We start from the raw sequence: 20,739 nt of genomic DNA, 5'->3' as shown, positions 1-20,739 counted from the left end.
TGGGAGATATGTTCTATCACTACTTTATATTAAATGCCCTTGTTTTGAATTCCTTTTGTCCTCTGGCTGATAATTAAAGGTGGGAGCCCATGGGCTATGGTTTTCATGGACACAGACCAGAGAGTACCTTGAACCTGGGGTGGCCATCCTCTTCCTGTGAGTTGAGGATGCCCCCAGGTGTTATACAGCCCCTTTATCCTACCAGGGATAACTCCCGCTAGGTTGGTAGGAGAAAAAAAAAACCTCTTTCCTGTCTCTGCATCCATACTTATGACCACCCCCATCCAGTCTCCCAGAATACTCTCTCCTAGCAATTCTCTGAAGTGCACAGTCCACACTTTTGTGGATTGGATCAGGTTTCAGGGTCACGCAGACAAAGGTGGAGGTTTTTTTTGTTTTTTTGTTTTATTACCCACAGGGAAGGGAGACACAGGAGGATGTCACTAAGGCCTATTGTTGGGGTCACGGTGGGGAAGTGGGAATTGTGGATCAGAGGGACCTTTGGACAAGAAATAAATTAAAATAAAAACTCGTTCAAAGGAAGGAAGTAAGAACAGAAAAAGGCAAAGGGAACAGAGAAGGTTCAGGTAGGGGATCAGGGTTGGAAGTCTCAGGGTGAGGCTGACAGGCTCACTGAGCCAGAGTTGATACTTCAGGTCACTCGACCCAGCCCAGCCCAAGGATTTTGGAAGAGACAGAACCTGGAGGAAGGCATCCCTTGCTTTGCCTTCCCCCTCCAGTCAGCTGCCCCCAGTCTCTGAGTCCCTTGGGGGTTTCCCCATAGGAGCTGCCCACTTCCTGATGCCCAGCCCAGCAGGGATGAAGGGAGGCTGAGGAGTGGGCCTGGGCATGGTGGGGGAGCTCAGGAGGTACGGCAGTTGGTTTCCATTGGGTCTCACTTGAGTCCATTTATGACGTCCCTTCACCCGCCTGGCTCCCTTCATTGGTTTCTCAGCTGCCCCCCCTCCCCAGGCCCCCTCTTAGTCATTGGACGTGACATCGATGTCCTCGCCGTTGGCCTGCTTGGTGGCGATGCGCCATCGGTTGATGTGGTGGGACCCCTTCTTTTTCTGGTCTGACTCAGGGCCCTCTTCCTCCAGCTTCTGACGCTTGTACTTTGTCCGCCGGTTCTGAAACCACACCTTCACCTGAGGGTGGAGAGGGAGGCACAGGTCAGATGAACTGGAGCCCCTTTATCACTCACCCATCTATTCATTTATTCAACATACAGAGATTTTAAGCATTTACTGGTCTGCTGCTGCTGCTGGAAAACATCCCAAGTTCAGAAAAGATGCAGAAAAGCTTGCTACCTTCAGAGGGCTTGCAGTCTTACATAGCTGATTATTGTCAATATATGTTAGGGCAGGGAGGGGCCTTAGAACAGGGGATGCCAGAGCTGGGTGGGGCTTAGAACAGGGAATATTAGAGCTGGGAGGACCTTAGAGCAACAGAATATCAGAACTAGAAGAGAGCCTAGAATATGAACTATCAAGAGAAGGTAGTAAAGAAAAAAAAAAACACATTATAAAAAGGGGCAGCTAGGTGGTACAGAGGATAAAGCACCAGTCCTAGATTCAGGAGGACCTGAGTTCAAACCTGACCTCAGACACTTGACACTTATTAGCTGTGTGACCTTGGGCAAGTCACTTAACCCTCATTGCCCCACTAAAAGAAAAGAAAAGAAAAAAAAAGAGAAGGTAGTCAGGACTCCTGGGGGTCACCAATATAGGGGTCAGAGAAGGAATCAGTGATCTGGATGCCAGGTGGGTGCAGTCCCTATATCCTCAATATGGGATAGAAATACAGCATGACAGCAAAATGGGCTAATGAAATCTTTTTTAAAAAATGAAATCTTAAAACATACTCTTCAGAATAAGGTTTCGGGGAGGGAGGGCATGGATTTCCTGCTGTCTTCTGAACTGGTTAGACCACACCGAGCAGACTGAGCTCAGTGCTAGAGTCCAGAAGATGACAGAGCTATGCCAAGGGCAATGGGATAGAGCTGCCTCGGAAGGACTGTCACATGGAAGAAGACTTAGCTGTCTTCTGATTGGTCCCAAAGAATAGAACCAGGAGCAAAGAAGCAGATGCCCCAGTGAGTCAGATTTCTCCTCCAAAGCACTAAGAAAAGGTCTTAGACATATAGTGGATGCTTTTAAATAGGTTAATTCTTGAAGGATTCAACTCAAAACTCAGCTGCTCCAGGAAGCTTTCCCCCTCATCTGTTCTGAGCTCCCCTCACATTCCTGACTATGCTGGACAGCTCCACCATCTGCCCTGAAGGCATCTCAAAAGGCTAAGCAAGAACTCTGGATCTGGTGGCTTTCCCTGCCCTTTCCTTCCCCAAACTTCCCTATTTGTATCCTTCTGGTCATCCAGCCTCCATAATTCCTTTCCTGGATGACCTCTAAAGTCCCATCTGGGTCTAAATCAGTGATCTCATGACTTGATCTGAAAGGCCCCTTCCAGCTCTGCCATTGGATGACTCCATCCCCCAGCAGCCAGGTGGCACAGTGGATAAAGCACCGGCCCTGTCTTATGGGAGAGGAGCTGGGAGCAGAGCCCTGAAGCAGAATATTTGAGGTAAGCCCCCACTTAAAAGCCACTTTAGCACTTCCACTGGGGAGCCTCCAGGCCCCTTCCACCTTCACCCTCACTCCACCCCCTAGCAGTATACACATCCGGGAGGTAAAAATAAAACCACAACATGGGGAAAGGCTCAGCATGAGCTAATGTGTTACACAGCAGTGTGAGAGGTGCAGGATTTGGGACCTGTTGCTACCACTCCCTCAGGCCAGCCAAGCCTAGCAGGGGAACCCCAGCGGGGAAGAAGGGAATGAGAAGGAGGGTATCACCCAGGCTAAGGAAAAGAGAAGATCTGTGACCCAGGGGCCTCAGACCTAAATACTCAACATTCAGTCCAGTGACCTGGACCTCTGCACACTAGGACCGGTGGCCCAACCTCCTTGACCTTGACCCAGTGATTCAAACTCTCATATGCTCAGCCCAGGGTCCTGAGGGTTCTGGATCTTGACCTAAACCTCAGCCCAATGGTGTGGCTTCCTCAGGACAGTCTGGCTGCTTTGTAGTTGCAGAGGAATCCTTCTCTGGCTTTAAAATTAGTGCTGATATCACTCTCATCAAATCTCCCAAATGGCAAAATCGTCAAGCATAAGCCCAATCTTGATATTTCCCTGCTCAAGAATATTCAGTGGCTCCCTATTGCCTCTAGGACCAGTTCTTTTTCTATAAGAACCAGAACAGGTGATCTCTGAAAAGGGAAGCCACAGATTTGTGGGGCTTCACATCATTCAGTGGAAAGAGCACTGACTTGGGTTCAAATCCTGCCTCTGGCACATACTGCCTAAATAACTGGACAATTCACTTACCATTCATGGGACTCAGTTTCTCTAACTGTAAAATAAGGGCTTTGGGCTAGATCACCTTTAAGATGCCTAAAACTCTAGATCTGGGATCCTTGCTAGATACCTATGATGCCAGAGTCCCAAGTTCTAGTCTCAACTCTGCTGTTAACTTTTCCAGGTCTGTCTCCTTAAATGTAAAATGGGGATAATGATGCTTAGCTTGCATTTTTGCGTGTGTGTGAAATCTAGGGGAAAGAATACTTTCCCCGGAGTCAAGAAAGCTAAATTCTGGTCTTGGATTTGTCAGAACTTTGCTGTACAAAGCATTTATTTTGTATTCATATTTTATTTACTCATCTGATGCTGGACTTGGAGTCAGGAAGAGCCTGGGTTCGAATTCAGATTCAGACTTTTGCTAGCTGTGTGCCCACTTAACCGCTGCCTGCCTTAGTTTCTTCATCTACAAAATGGAAATAATGACAGCCCCCACTTGATGGGGCTGTTGTGAGGATCATATAACTAGATGTAAAGTGCTTTGAAGATCTTAAATCTCTATTATTTTTCTCTAGTATTTCAGATCAGGAGATTGTAAGCCATGGAGGTCAAAGACTATTTGTGTGTGTGTGTGTGTGTGTGTGTGTGTGTGTGTTTGTGCCTGGCACAAGTTGTAGCTATGGCATGTTTTCCAGGGAGATGGTGGTAGTTCCAAGAGAGAATGAGTGGCCTAAGGGATGCCAAATGTCCCTTCTACATTATTGAAACAAATCAAACGATACAAGCTGGAAGAGACCTTAGAAATCACCTTATCTTCTCCCACCCCCATTTTTCAAAAGAGGAAACTGAGGCACGGCACTGTGACTTCCCCAAGGTCATACAGGGAGTAAGGGGCAGGGCCAGGATTAAAATCTGGGTCCTCTAACTCCCAGTCCTGAGATCTTTCCAATCCCCCCAGCTCAGTGCTTCAGTGTCTCCACAGGACATAAGCCCAGGCAGCCCTGGGGGTGCTTCTGCCTTGGCCCTTGGCTCCTACCCAGGTCTAGTACTGGCTCTGGTGGGGTACGGTTCAGTGGGTGGATGATCTCACCATTCCCAGCGGGCACTGAGGTGGGTGAGTCAGGGCTCTGTGACTGCAGCATTGGGGGCGGGGTGGGAGAGAGGAGGTGCCAGTTCCTGGGAGCTGCTGCCATCCATCGCAGCCGCCCAGGGAGGGCCATGTGGCACAGAGGAAGCTGCTGGTTCCCAGGCGCTGGCAGCCCTGGGAGGGGGGAGGTGGATCAGTAGGAGCACAGTTGGGGGAGGGGGCACCCCAAGTTGTTTCCAGCCTCTGCTCTTAGGCTACCCCATCCCCTTCTGTCAAGGAGAAAGGTGCCTGAGAACCTCCCTCCCTGGGAAGCTGGAACAGAATGTTCTCCTCCTGTGGAGGGAGCCCTAGAGTGAATCATAAGATAGGGTGGCCATGGAGCTCCCCCCAACCCCTCCTCATTTTACAGAGTAGGAAACTGAGTCCTTAAGAGGTAGACTGACTTGCCCCAGGCTACACAGCTATTACCTTCCCTCCTCTGGGTCTGTTTCCTCCTCAGTGAAATAACAGGGTGGGGCTAGATAACCTTGGGTCCCTTCCAGCTCTAAGTCCATGACCTTCTCTCAAGTATTTAGGAAAAAAAATCAAAGACTTCATTATTAACAATTTTAAAGGGCACTGAAAATAATACCAGTAAGCGCTGACTCATATGCCAACACTTGAACTCAAACCTTGTGACTCCAAACAGTGCTCTTTCCAGTACATCACCCTGGAACAATATGACCCCAAATCAGTGAGCCATTAGTGGTGGGATCTCAGTCATAGTGACTAGCTGAGCCAGGAAGAGCTATTTTGGGGTGGGTGGGAGAGAGAATCTAAGTTCTTTTCTTGCTAGCTTCCCCCAAATTAACTTGTATTTCTCTTCCATGTGTTTCATCTACATTCATGTTTGTCCATGCCTCCTTCAAACAAGTAGAAGCTCTCTGAGGGCAGATAGCATTTTGCTTTTGTTTCTGTCTCCCCAGCACCCAGCACAGAACCTGATAGATTGTAGGTGGTTAATAAATGCCCATCTATTGATATTCCAAAGTCTGTCTGCCATACTCACACAATTCTCCTGATCCACAGGATGTAGGGGACATAGCCCCTCCTCCCCTTCAGTGGGGGGCAGTCCCCCTTGTCAAGCCACAATGCTAAGTATAGCAGATGGAACGTAGACTGCTGCTGCTTCACCGTTTCCCCCCCCAAAAAAGCTCACCCCAGGAGAGGCCTCCGCAACAAAGAGTCTCAACTTTAGAAGGGAGGAGATAGGTGGCTCCATGGAGAGAGATGAGCCCAGGGTCAGAAAGACCTGAGTTCAAATTCAGCCCAGACAGACACCTACTAGCTGGATGACCCCGGGCAAGTCACTTACCCTCTGCTTCTCTCAGTTTCTTCATCTGTAAAATGGATATGATAGTGCCTACTTCCAGGGTTGTTGTGAGGATCAAATGAGATAATAGGTGTAAAGCTCTTGGCAAACCTTACAAAGCTACATAAATGTTAGCAATTAATATCATTGTTATTATTATTAGCCTCAAAGGAACATAACCCTAGTTCCCCCTACTCCGCATTTCACTCAGCCAAGATATTTCATGTTGGACACTGATCTTAGGACAGTGGAACTGACATTGAGACTGGAACCTCAGTGAGAAAGACCAGCAGTTTTATGACACTGTAACCCGCTGGGTTCTCAGGATGCCATTCTGACCCCACCCCAGGGTCAGGGATGATTTGGGAGCTCCCTAATTCTGAAGAGGCCTGGGGTTTCCCAGAGCTGTGCTGGTTCAGACCCTCCTCCCAGAGCTGGGCTGGTCACCCCTCCTCTGAGGCTTGTCCCTCCCTTTAGAACCTCCCCTCCCTATGCCTTCCATTCTCCTGACAGAGGACAGCTCCCCTTACACACCCCACCCTGAACCATCATCAGCTTCAGAAGAAGTACCAGTTAATTCAAGTTCCTATCAGCTACCTTGGACCCCTCCCTCACCCCAGGGAACCCTCCCAAACCTACTCCCATTTCAGCTTTCAAGCTCCTCTGGTATATTGTCTTTTTCATTAGAATATAAGGTTCCTAAAAGTGGGTACTATCTTTTCCCCCTTGTTTTTGTATTCCTAGCACTTAGCACAGTGCTTGGCACATATTAAGTATTAAATAAATGCTCTATCTATCATCTATCTATCTATCATCTCTATCTGTTTATCTGTATATCCATCTATCCATCCATCATCTATCCATCTATCTATCCATCTCTCTGTCTACACATCTATCATCTGTCTATCCATCTAATTACACATCCATATATCCATCATCTATTTATCTCTGTCCATCTAATGATCTGTTTATCTATCTCTCCATCATCCATCATCTCTCTATATATCCATCCATCTATTCAAACATTCATTCATCTATCTATCCATTCATCTATCCTCTGTCCATCCATCTATCATCTATTTATCCATCTATATCCACCTATGTATCCATCTGATATCATATGTATCCACTAGGTATCCATTATCTATTTATCTATCTGTCTATCCCTCTGTTTATCAACCTCTCCATCATTATCTATCTATTTATCCATCCATCCATCCATCAATCTATCTCTCTATCTCTCTATCTGAGCCCTTAACTGATTGTGTCCTCAGATAGCTCACCTCACCTCTCTGGGTCTCAGTTTCCTGACTTGTAATATAAGGACAGACTCCCTAAACAATTCCCAGGGGTGTTTATCATAGGAATACAGACAGATTTAAGCTGAAAAAGTTCATAGAAACCATGTGGTCCTACCCCCCCCATCTTACAGAGAAAGAAACTGAGGCCCAGGGAGCTTAAGTGACTTGCCCAAGGTCACACAGGCAGTAAGCATCAGAAAATATTATGAGGGGGGCAGTTAGGTGGTGCAGTGGATAAAGCACTGGCCCTGGATTCAGGAGGACCTGAGTTCAAATCCAGCCTCAGACACTTGACACTTACTAGCTATGTGACCCTGGGCAAGTCACTTAACCCTCATGGGAGGCAGTATTCTTTTTTATAATAACAGACATATAGAGGGCAAGTAACTTTCCCAAGGTCAAATAGCCCATGAGTAGAAAAGACAAGATAAATGAATATATGTCCATATAGACTCAGCATATCCAAGTATTACAGAGAAAAACAGAAATTACTTTTGGATTATCTATTGTTTCCTATTATCCAGTCCCTGCTTTTCCTTTCCTTCAGGCTTTTGTTTTAATCACCTTTCAAATACTTAGATTCTTTAATCTATGCATGTTTGTGAACTATGTCTTGTGTGTGTGTGTGTGTATACATATATATAGTGTGTGTATATATATAATCTATGTATATATGTGAGCTTTAATCTCTGTATGACCATGAGAGGTCACTGAATATTTCTCTCTCCCATCAGTATGTAAGCAGCTGAAAGGCAGAGACTTTCAGGATACAAAATCCTTAGAGTTTAGCATAGAGCCTGGTGCATGGGAAAGTCTTACCAAATGTTTGTTTACTGACTGACTAACTGATTTAATTTAGTCCCCTGCCTTTAGGTCTGAACCTTCCAACATGGAGGGACAGTCCTGCCTTTTGAATATCTCTCAGGTTGAAGAACCTAAGCCAGGGTAAGACTGTCCTAACATCCAAGGTTTTCTCTTTGTTCAAGTGCAATCCCTCTCTCTTTGATTTAAGTCTGTTTCCTTCTGTTTGGAAAATAATAATTCAGTGTCTCCATCCTCAAAAACTTTCCACTCCCAGTTTGCTCTCTCCTTCAGTGTCTCAAGTGGTTCCCTATTTCATCAGTTGGGTGACCTATAATGTGATTCTCTGCAGTTGGAACCCTATTTCCCATCCCCCAACTTTACCCTCCCCCATCTCTATCCCCATTCTTAACTTTATGCTTAGCTCCAATGAGGAGCGCAAATCTATTCCCAGCTCCAACTCCATTGCTCTCTACACCCACAGTCCCAATGTCTGACTAGTGAACCTTCTTCCTCTTATTGTGCTCAGATCCAGACCCCTGCCATGATACTTCCCGGTCACCTCAATGCTTAAGTATCCAAGCCTTCCCATCTCTCCCCGTTTCTAGCTCTAGCTTGGAGAAAAATAGTCAACTCAACACTTTCCATTCTTGGAAAGGCCATGCCAATCAATTGTCCTGTGACTCCATCCTTCTGACTTCCCTGTCCAAAACAAACTTTTCTAAGTACTACTCCCTTGTATATTTTATCTATCTCAATGTAAACTTCTCGAGGGCAGGCTGTATACTCAGATTTATCCGTAACGTTTAGCACAGTGCCTGACACATGGTAAGTGTTCATCTTCATCTCTAAACCATACCCTTAATCCCATAATGAAACTCACTCTTTTAAACCTGGCTCTTAATTTCAACCCTATCTCTAATGCTGTTTTCACAATTTCTCCCATCCCAAGACATCCTTACTCTCTTCCCTTTTCCCAACATGATTTCTTACCTCACCCTATCCCCAACTCACTCCAATTCCTAACCTCAACCTGGGTTGGTGACTCTGGATCCTCAAAGGTTCAGACTGGTGCTCCCCAGATGAAAAGTATGTCAAGTATGGGCCTGCCAACAGACCAGATGTCCCTAGACACCTTAGAAATTGTCAGTCCAACTTACTCCCCATTTTTCAAAGGAGGAATTTGAGGCCCAGAGACGGGAAGCAACCTTGGGGTCACCCAGTTGGGCAGAGAAAAAACCGGAACCCATCTCTCCAAGCTCTTGTACTTAATTTAGACATCCACAAGGAGCCCCCCACCTCCTTTTGTCTTTGCCTTTCCTGTCTCTCCTACCCCCATCTCACCAAATCCCCTGAGATGGTCCTTCCCCCCATATCCACCCCCACCTTGGCACCAACCCGTTTTTCATCTTCCTCCCCTCTCCCTCCTGCCCTTCATTTCCACCTCCCACTCCCGTCCCTGGGCTTGCTCCCACGCTGCCCTGATCAAAGCCGGAACTACCTCCCCCGACCATCTGAAAAGCCATCCCTCCCCTAGCCCTGTCCCCACCCCACCTCCAGCAATATACAAACAGTACCACCACCCCACTCCTCCCAACCGAAGCCTAAGCCCTAAGGAAAAGAGTCACTGCCTTTACAATACATACCTCACCTCCCTTGACGTAGCAGGAAAAGCATGCTAGATTTGGAGGCAGGAACCTGAGTTTAAATTACAGACCCTCTACTCAGTGCCTTTGGGCAAAGGATTGAAGCTCTCTGGGCCTTAGTTTCCTCATGTGTAGAATGAGGGGGTTAGACTGGACTGTGTCTAAGGTCCCTTCCAGCTCTGAATCCTAAGAGAGGGGATGGAGACTGGACTTGTGATTTCACCAGGTTGGGGGAATTCCCAGGTGAAGAAATTCCCTCTCCCAATGCAGGTGAATGCCTTCTCTGCTTCTTCCCTGAGAGATGAAGTGATTTGCCCAAGTGACACAGACAGTGTATGTTGAGGTCTTTCTGGCTTCAAGGTTGTTTCTCTACTGACTATACAACAAAGCTTTGATTATGATCATCTAATTATGGCTACAGGTTCACTCCCTAACAGCCTCATACCAATCTATCGTCCCAAGCACTGACTGACACTAACCTTGATAATGGAATAGACCCTAACCTAGTCACATGATGGTGCTCTAACTTTGAACACAGAGTGTTCCATTATGGTACCATCCATCTCACAAACAAGTCCTGGGTCACAAGATTAGAGATTGGAGCGGGAGGAGACCTGGATGATAAATAAATGGCTACATATTTTATATGTATATGAGGCACAGCCCATCTCCTCTTATGGGGATATAGCTCAGAGCCCCCAACCCAGGGCATTGTCTTCATATACTCAGGGTGACAAAGACATGGGTAGGTTGCAGTTTGGAAGACAATGTGAAGGGGGCTGGCATCCTACAGATGATTATGGGTCATTGGTCTAATGTGACAGTTCTGTCACTGTCCAGAATTTAGGTTCTGCCACTTGCCCCAGGGAGTAATACTGTGGGAAAGGGCCCTTGATATAGAGTCAGAAGACCAGGGTTCAAATCCTAGTTTTGATGCTAACTGTGTGACCTTGAGCAAGTCACTGGACCTCAGTTTCCTCATTCCTAAAATGAAGGGGTTGGATAAATCATAGCATCATAGATTTAGAGATAGATAGAGCCTTATAGGTCATCAAGTCGAACTTCCTTTCTCTCTCTTACCAAAGAGTAAAATGAGGCCAAGGAGAGTTTAAGCAAGTTATCTAGGATTCACATAGTTTATAAGTGTCTGAGTCAAGATTGAACCCTTCAGGAAATCCTGGGTTCAAGTCATGCTTCTGACACATACTTCTGACTCTATGACCCTGAGCAAATAATTTAATCCTTCTGCTGGAGGCAGAGAAGGTGCAGACCTGCATTGGTAGAGCATGTTTGCACACAAGTGAGTTCCCTACAGCAATGAAATCATGGCTCCAGTTCCTCTGCCTATCCTTCCTAATGCCAAGTCCCACCTACCCTCTCTTAGACCCTGCCCAACTTAAAATCAACAATCTTATAACCAAAAGTACCCATGCTGGGGGTCTCCCAATTATGTGCCAAGCTGTCTCTCAATTATCTCTGCTTTTGGAGGTGGAAGGCAGAATTGTGTATATACTACTTGTGTGTTTGTGTGTATAGGAAATCAGGGTAAAGTGACTTGCCCAAGGTCACACAGCTAGTAAGTGTCTGAAGTCAGGTTTGAACTCAGGTCCTCCTGAACCCAGGGCCAATGTTCTATGCACTGTGCTACCTAGCTTCCCTTGTACTATTTTTTAAAATAAGTTTTTAACTGATATTTTTCTGTTTCCCATATGACACAGTATCCCTCCTCCTCCCCCTCCCCAGGAGCCACCCTATATGACAAATGGCATTTTTTGGAGAAGATAAAGGGGGAAAGTCAGCACAGAGTTCTGTGTATTCTAAAACACTGGATAATATGATAACCCACAAGATATTTCCATTGCATTTGACATGAAGCCTCTGGATGTTTGGGTTGGTTTCTTTTTCCGTTTCAGCGGCATCACCTCCCTTATTGTGAGAGAGGGACTTGGAATCAGGAAAAGCTGGGTTGAAATCCCTAATAATAAAATGAGATATTGGTGGAGGGTTTTGAAAACCCTAGTGTTAACTCTAACCTTAACCTTAACCTTAACCCTAACCCTAACCCTTTTCCAAACCAGCAGAGGACAGATGCAACTTTTATTTCTCTATTCCCCCCAGCTTATGAATTCCCCCAATTTCTCCAAGTTCCATCAATGTTTAGGCTAAAGAGAAGATGGTATGAGAAAGACACCAGCCAGGGAAGGCAATGATTCTCACGAAAAGAATCTGAAGTGGGGGCAGCTAGGTGGCGCAGTGCATAGAGCACCGGCCCTGAATTCAGGAATACCTGAGTTCAAATCTGGCCTCAGACACTTGACACTTACTAGCTGTGTGACCTTGGGCAAGTCACTTAACCCTCATTGCCCAGGCCCTCCACCAAAAAAAGAAAAGAATCTGAAGAGCCCTGTGGAAAGAGTACAGGACTAGAAGTCGTGTCCTTGGCTCTGAGCCTCTGTAAGGTTATGGGCTTGGATCGATAAGGTCTCTTCCAGTTTTGACATTCTACGGTTCTTCCCATGTTGTTATGAATCTGAAGATGGAAGATTGTTGAACCAACTTTGCAGAGCCAGGGAAGGGAACAAGTATGAAGTGCCTACTGTGTGCCAGGTGCCTTTTCCAGCCTGATTCTCCACTATTTCCCTTCCTATGCTCTATGTTCCAGTCAAACTGGGTCCCTTCTCTCCATCCAAACTCAAGCCTCAATTCCCTGCCTCTTCACTTTTGTTCACAAGTTCCCCTATGCCATCCCTCCCTTTCTACATGTTAATATTGTCACCCTCCAAGGCCCCATTCAAATGCTACCTCGTCCTGGTGCTAGAAATGATTTCTCCTCATTTCATCACCTAACACTTGCCAGTCTAGCCTCAACCTCAGCTCCTCCAGGAAGTCCTCCCTGATCTCCCCCTTCTCTGGACTTCAGGAGCCCCTCTATCTGCTCTGCACAGCTAAGCATTCATTCAGAGCTCTCCTGAACCCCTTTTGGCCTAATTTGTGGGGTCTCCTCTGTCTCTTTCTGAATTTATCTCTCAGTCTCCATCTTTGTCTCTCTGTCTCTCTCTGTGTCTCTGTCTCTGTCTCTCTCCCTTATGCATTACCGTTTCCTACAGCTCTTTTAGGTTAAGTGACTTACCCAGGGTCACACAGCCAGAATATATATAACAGGCAGGACATGAACCTATTTCTTCCTGGATATAAAAGACTATATAAAACTCACCAGCCACTAAATAGACATTCACCTTCCCTCTGACATATACTTGGCAAGTCACTTAGTCTCTTAGGCCCCTCTCTAAGACCATAAATTGTGGAAATGGTGCCGACCTGCATTAGAAGAGGGAGTTCCCCATATGAATGTTACTATGGGTGTAGTCCTGTGCCCGACCTCTCTTCCTTATGTAAAATCATCTTTTCAGAAACTCACAACAAATGAGTGTGACAGGACTTATTAGCCTGACATTGCAAATGAGGAAACGAGGCTGACACAGGTTAAGTGACTTGCTCAGGTGTCTGAGTCAGGATTCACACCCTGAGAAGTCTCTCTAATTCCAAATGGAGCCCTCTACTTAGCACATTCCACTGTCCCCCACATGGATACACATCAGGAAGCACGTAAGACCCAGCTCCCAACCCCACACATATGATGCACATGTTTGAAATCTACTACTGAGTCCAGGACCAGGGCCAGATCCCTCCCCAGATCTCGGGCCTGGCTCCCTCCTGACCTCTCCCCATCCTATTCTGACAGGTATCCCTTGGCCCTGGAAGACTCTCACTCCATGCGGCCTCCAGTTTCACACATGGTGGGGAAATGAAGTGGGGAATAGGCAGTTCTTGATGTTATTGTACAGTCATTTTTGTGACCCCGTTTGGGGTTTTCTTAGGCAAAGATACTGGAGGGGGTTGCCATTTCCTTCTCCAGCTCATCTTGCAAATGAGTAAACAGAGGCAAACAGGGTGAAGTGACTTTCCCAGGGTCACCCAGCTAATAAGTGTCTGAGGCTGGATTTGAACTCATGCCCTCCTAATTCCAAGGTTGCCATTCTATCCACTTTGCCCTCTAGCTCCTGGATGATGGCAGCATGATAGAACAAAACTAAACTAAACTAAGCTAAGTCTGGAAGACCCAAGTTAAAGTCTTGCTTCTGACCCTGGGTGATTCATCCTCTCAGACTCTCCACCTCCCACGTGGTGTCTTTCCCCTCACTGTCCCCCATGCCTGACACTCTCCTTCCCCATCTCCATCTCCTGGCTTCTCTGGCTTCTTTCAAATCCCAGCTAAAATCTAGCAGAAGCATCTCCTGATCCCTCTTAATTCCAGGGTCTCTCCCTTCTGTTGATTATTTCTCATTTAATATGCCTATAGTTTGTTGAGTTTGGCCCTTTACATGTTGTCTCCTCATGAGACTCTGAGCTCCTTCAGCCTCTCTTTGTATCGTCAGCTGTCAGCACAGTGCCTGGCACATAGTGGGTGCTTAATAAATGCTTACAGACTGACTAAGATTATTAGTTACAAAGCAGGTGCTAATCTGCATGGGCAGAGGGAGCTGCCTCCCTGAACATTTCCTACACTGATAACATCACAAATTAAGGGAAAAAATACTAAGCAATAAAGAAACGATAGGGACAAACGGTTGATTAATGGAGAAAAAATAGGTGAGGAACAAGATGGACAGAAAAGAGATTGCTAGAGAGAGGCAGTGCTGTGGAGAGGAAGGACTCAAGAGGCCACCATTGCCTAGGCCAGGAGACCCAGGACCAAGTTACCTCAGTTTCCTCCTCTGTACAATGGGTTTGAGCTATTGTGAGGAAATGGATTTGCCAACCCTAAAGCCCTGAAGAAAAGGGAGTCATTCTTGTGGGTGGATGGAGAGACTAATAAATAGGCAGCTGACTGATAAATAATTGCTAGAAAAAGCCGACAGATGAAAATGGCTGTGACTCAGTAAAGATGCAGAGATAGAGACACACATAGAGAGAAGATCAATAAGTTGCTATAAATAAGGACAGCTGTGGCCTTACCTCAGTTCAATATTTTATCCAATCATTGATCATTTCCCACTTGAAATTTCCCCCCTCCACTGAAGCAGGTAGTAGTAGTGGTGCTGGTGGTAGTGACGGTGGTAATAGTTGTGGTGGTGGTGGGGGTAGTAGTGGTGGTTGCAGCAGCAGCAGCAGTGATAATAATAGCTCCTACTATGTGCCAGGCACAATGCTAAGGCCTTTGCCAATAGTAATATCTCATTTGATCCTTACAACAACCCTGAGAGGTAGGTCCTGCTATTATCCCCATTTTACTGAGAGGAAACTGAGGCAGATAGGTTAATTGACTTGCCCAAGGTCACACAGCTAGTAAGTGTCTAATAGAATATATAAAAATATATCCCTTATATATCCTATTAGTATATCATTTATATTATAGGTAGGATATATATTCTTTTATATATAGTATTTTGTTGTTCAGTTGTACCTTACTTTTCATCATCCCATTGGGGTTTTTCTTGGCAAAGATACTGGAGCTCATTTTACTGATGAGGAAACTGAGGCAAATAGGGTTGAGTGACCTGCCCAAGGTCACATAGCTAGTAAGTATCTGATAGGATGTGCTTCACATATCCTATCAGGATATCATTTCTTTCTCTCTCTCTCTGTGTATATATATAATATATATGTATGTGTGTATATGTGTGTGTAAGTATGCATGTATACATACACACACATATATACATATATGTGTATATTATATATATGTATGTATCTTTATGTGTATCCATCTACCTACCTATCTACCTATCTACCTACCTATCTATCTATCTATGATTTTGTTGTTTCCATTGTGCCCACCTCTGTGATCCTTGGGATCTTCTTAGCGAAGATACTGGAGTGGTTTGCCATTCCCTTCTCCAGCTTATTTTATAGATGAGGAAACTGAGGCAAACAGGGTTAAATGGCTTGTCACTCAGGAAGTATCTAGGCCAGATTTGAGCTCAGGTCTTTCTGACTCCAGGCCCAGTGCTCTATGCATTTCAACACCTATCTGCCCTGATCCTATAGTATACAAACATAAGCATATAAGCATACAGGGATATGAACATATATGTGTATAAGTAAAAATATATGTATGTGTGTATTCATGGGTATGAGCACACACACGTATACTATAGTACAGTATATTCTATAGAATAAAGTTAACTGAATGAAGAATGAAGGGAGGGATGGATGGATGGAGGGAAGGAGGGAGGGAGGGAGGAAAGGAGGGAGGGAGGGATGGATGAAAAAGCATTTAGTCAGTGCTCTCTCTGTACCACTCTAATAAGCCTGGAGATATGACCGCAAAAGTGAAGCAGTCCCTGAACACGAGAAGCTTTTGATGGAGAGATTTATGTAGATAGTGGTAGAGATCACAAGTAAGAAGAATGAAATGATGCATACAGGGAATCACAGTCTTTAGAGTAGTTTCAAGCTATTAAAACTTCAAAGTATCAAGTGTTTTGTAAGCCTTAAAGCATTATATAAATGTCGACTCTTCTTCCTTTCAAAGGGGGATAATGAATAATGGATAATGAATGCTCAGCCTGATGACAAAGATAACAGGTTATCAATGGATTGCTATAGATGGATGGATAAAAATGACAAACATTTTTAAATGACTGCTGTGTGCCTGTCACTGTGCTAGGTCCTGGAGATACCACAGCAAGAAATGAGACAGTCCCTACATCCAGGGAGTCTTCATTCTATGGCAGTGGACAGATAAAGAGATGTGTGATACCCATGTAAACAGAGAAGAGAATTATCTAAGGAATCTAAGAATGTTAGGTCTGGAAAAGATGTTAGAGATCCTTTAGTCATTGTGTAGATAATAACAACTCACATTTCTAATGTTATAAAGTGTTCTAGGTATTATTGTCTTCATTTCACAGATGATGAAACTGAGTCACAGGGAAATCAAGTGACTTACCCAGGGTCACACAGCTGATTTGAGACAGGATTTGAACCCAGGTATCCTGAGAACACGTGCAGTGTCCTATCCACTCCAACACTTATCATGTACAGAAAAGTGTTATGTGCACCATATTGTGTGTATGTGTGTATGTATGTATGTATGTATGTATATGTACACCATATGTACATTTAATTAGATAGGTGCATCATGTAACCTATATATGACTATAGAGTATACATTTATACCAATAAAATTATAGGTCCAGTCCTCATTCCTTTTCCTAACTCCATCTATATTATTTTAAATGCACAATGAAAATGTAAATTGAAAGGTAGCTTATAAATAATATAGATTATAGATTGATAGCCAATAAGCACTTATTAAGCTCCTACTATGTGCCAAACACTGTGCTAACTGCTGGGAATACAAAGAATAGCAAAAGGCAGTCCCTGTAGGTTGAAAGGTATGAGGGATAGAGTCAGTGGCTAAAAAGAGAAATGATGGGCACTTATAAGCCAATATCAATTTCAAGAAGAGCTAGAGAAACACACAGAAATTGCTATGACAGTCAAAGATGAGAAATCGATATTGGGTGGATCATGAGTTCATGGACTGGAAGGAATTAGACATTGAAAGAAGCCTTAGGGATCACTGAGTCCAATTCATTCCTCTTGTAGACAAGGAAACAAGCCCAGAGAAGTCAACAAGAATTGCTATAAAGTGGGGGAAAGTGCTCCATATTCAGACCATATATTACAAAAATTAACAATTGTGTAAGGCTTAAGAACTCTGATCAATAAAAGGATCAGAAATGATAGCAGAAACTGATAAAGAAGGCTGCTGTCCACTTCAAGCCAGAGAGATGATGGCTATGCAGAATGAGAGATGCATTTTTGTATTTGACTAATGTGGGAATTTTTATTGTTTGGCTGTGCTTGTGTGATACAGGGATTCTACATCTCTTTTTTTCCCTTCTTTCTTTTCAGGGGGGGAGGGAGGGAAAGTGGGAGACAGAGAAAATGCTTGATAACTGAACAAAACAAAATAAAAAAATCTTAAAGAGTCTATTTAGTTCCTAAGATAGGAAATGTAGATAGCTAAATATAACTGCCAGGTACTTGGAGAGGGAAATATAATTTTTTTTAAATGAGAGATTGAATCTGAATCATTCGATAATTCAGGCTTGACATTGATAGAGCTGACAGATAGATACAGATGAATGATCAATAAAGATAGAGGCATTGATATAAATTTCCAGAGTGATCATTACTATGTCAGAACTATGAATCAGGGATTGATTTATTGTTTTGATGATTGTCTAGGTTTAAGAAAGTGATGGAGAAATGTTAATAATGCAAATTAAACTTAAAAGTGTGCTGGGCAACCTTTTTACATCAGAGAGCCAGTTGTTAAAACATTTTCCACCATACCCCTGCAGCTAATTGTTAAACATTTGCCACCATACCCCTACACAGTTATATCTCTATATAAGTAGAGCTATGAAGAGAGGATTAAGAGCTAAGGAGGGGTGGTAAGTAGGGGAAGACAAATGACTAGACAGATAAATAGCTATAGTTGCACATAAGTGGTAATTACAAAATTAGGCAGGACAAATAAGCAAGTCTGGGTTAACAGATGATAGATATAACAGATAGCTACAGATAATGAAAGAATTGATCAGTGAAGATGGTAGGTAGAGTTCAACAATGGACCTCAACAGGTAAAAAGAAAGCTCATTTGTCTTGTTTTGTTTTTTGTTTTTTTAGTGAGGCAATTGGGGGTTAAGTGACTTGCCCAGGGTCACACAGCTAGTAAGTGTTAAGTGTCTGAGGCCAGATTTGAACTCAGGTACTCCTGACTCCAGGGCTGGTGCTCTATCCACTGCGCCACCTAGCCGCCCCAAGCTCATTTGTCTTAATCCTGGGAAGGGGAAGGAGGAACACTTTGACTTTAAAAGCAGTGAGTTTTTAAAAATGTTGCTAATAAAGGTAGATGTATGAATAAATGGATAAGCGATAATGGTAGGAGGATATCAATGATGGAAGGGGGACAGAGGAGAGAGTATATTGTAATGGGGATACCACTGAATTTGGGAGGTAGGATCCCTGGGCTTTAATGTTGGCATTAACTAAGTGACTTTGGGAGAGTCCTCTCCCATATAGCAGCTAGGGAGGGGAGAGAAAACACCCTCAAGGTTCTTATCTATAAAAAAGCATCTTTGGGGCAGCTAGGTGAGGCAGTGGATAGAGCACCGGCCCTGGAGTCAGGAGTACCTGAGTTCAAATTCGACCTCAGACACTTAACACTTACTAGCTGTGTGACCCTGGGCAAGTCACTTAACCCCAATTGCCTCACTAAAAAAAAAAAAAGCATCTTTTGAAGGTCTGAGATCTTTCACTTGATAGTGAAAGTGTTGGTTGGTTGTTGAGGACCAAAATGATATCACTATGTCAAGGTCAAGATAAGTGGAAGAAGCCATGTAATCCAAGACCCTTCCATCTTGAAAAATTACACAAGTCCATATAGCAAGATCACAGAAAAAGCTGATAAATATTAATTGATAAATAAATAATTGTTATTGTTCAAACCCTATGGGGAACTCCTGGTGTGGGAACTCCCTCTACTCATACAGATGCTAGGGTTTTTTTGGGGGGGTTGAACTTTAACTTATAATAACAACAATGATAATAGAACTTTTGCAAAGGGCTTCATATATTATTTCATGTGATCTTCACATCAACCTTGGGTGGTAGGTGCTATTTTTAATCCCCATTTTACAGTTGGTGAAATTGAGGCAGAAAACTGTTTGTTTGTTTTTAAAGTGACTTGCCCAGAGTCATACAGCTAGTAAGAGTCTGAGGCAAGATTTGAACTCAGTTCTTCCTGACTCCTAAGCTGACCTGGCAAGCACTACATCATGATGCCTCTCAGATAAGCCATAAAATGCTTGGCTGGTGGACAGATAATGCCATATGATTTGATAAATGGTGTAGTTTAAGAGAGAAGTCCTGGTTTCTAGGGCAAGTTTTGGCATTAATTTGTGTGTGTGTGTGTGTGTTGTCTCTGCTGAATACGGGAGCTGGACTAGAGTAGAAGTCCTCAAGCTGGTACCTTCAGGTCCCCATGGACCCCAGAATCACTGCCAAGGGTCTGTCTCATTAAATGTGTCACAATGACAAATGAGCAAGTACAACTTTTGGAGATTGAACAAACAGTATGTCTTGCACAGAGGTGCATGACTACTCTTGAAGTGTGTGTACAGTGGAGCTCGCTGTGGCTAATAAAATACATATCTGAAGAGCCTTAAGGAATCTTAGGAGCTTCTTATCATCAAGTATTTTCTGAATCATTGACTACAGATAGTACAGCCCTCATTTGGAGGTGATCTCTGCAATTATTGGAAATGGAAATGGTTGGGAAGTCCTTGGCTTTTGTTGTTCAGTCATTTCAGCCATGTTCAACTCTTCATGACCCCATTTGGAAGCTTTCTTGGCTAAGGCACTGGAGTGGTTTGCCATTTCCTTCTCCAGCTCATTTTACAGATAAAGAAACTGAGGCAAACAAGGTGAAGCGACTTGCCCAGGGTCACACAACTAGTAAGTGTCTGAGGCCAGATATGAACTCAGGAAGAGGAGTCTTCCTGACTCCAGGCCTGGCGCTCTATCCACTATGCCTAACCACTGGATAGGATGAACTTAAGGAACCCTCCCAGCTCTAACAATCTATGCTCTGAGGTCTTTTCCAGCTCTGACACTCTGTTCTAAGATTCTTCTCAGCTCTGACACTCTCTGTTCTAAGGTCCTTCCAGTTCTGACACTCCCTGTTCTAAGGTTTTTTGCTGTTCTGACATTCTATGATCTATTATTGAATCAGTGTCTCTAATTCCACAATCTTATGACTCAGATTCAGAAACTGGCCCATTTGCACATTGACATATGGCACCTCCCCAAGTAAAAGGAAAGCTGGTTTGTCTTAAGTAGGGGGAGGGGGTGGGAGGAGAGTTAATTAAGAACACTTTCATTGAGCTTAAAAGCACTGAGTTAAAAAACAATGTTGCTAATAAAAACAAACAGAAGTTAACAGATTTGAGGTTTTTAATTAATTTAAAAGTACTTATGAGTTTAAAAAAACAGATATGTGATTTTATTAATTTTTAAGCTTGATCTTTTCAATGAAGGTGCATTAAAATGGACTTCTTTGTACACCAAAACCACTTTTTAGTCCTTTAGAAAGGTACAGTATGCAATGTGGAAATAG

At 44.0% G+C, this 20,739-nt stretch overlaps 1 protein-coding gene across 1 annotated transcript in view; it reads right to left on the bottom strand.

Annotated features, from left to right (window-relative positions):
- Window positions 1–404: 404 nt before the first annotated feature.
- Window positions 405–20,739, bottom strand: part of EMX1 (empty spiracles homeobox 1) — a 37,246-nt gene continuing 16,911 nt past the window's right edge. The window contains exon 3 of the mRNA XM_043981435.1: window positions 405–1,148. Coding sequence (XP_043837370.1) covers window positions 981–1,148 — 168 coding nt within the window. The 3' untranslated portion in view covers window positions 405–980. The remainder of the gene's footprint in view (window positions 1,149–20,739) is intronic.

Source organism: Dromiciops gliroides, chromosome 2 (genome assembly GCF_019393635.1).
Source record: "Dromiciops gliroides isolate mDroGli1 chromosome 2, mDroGli1.pri, whole genome shotgun sequence".
Classification (NCBI taxonomy): Eukaryota; Metazoa; Chordata; class Mammalia; order Microbiotheria; family Microbiotheriidae; genus Dromiciops; species Dromiciops gliroides.
This window is presented reverse-complemented; position numbering and strand designations above follow the sequence as displayed.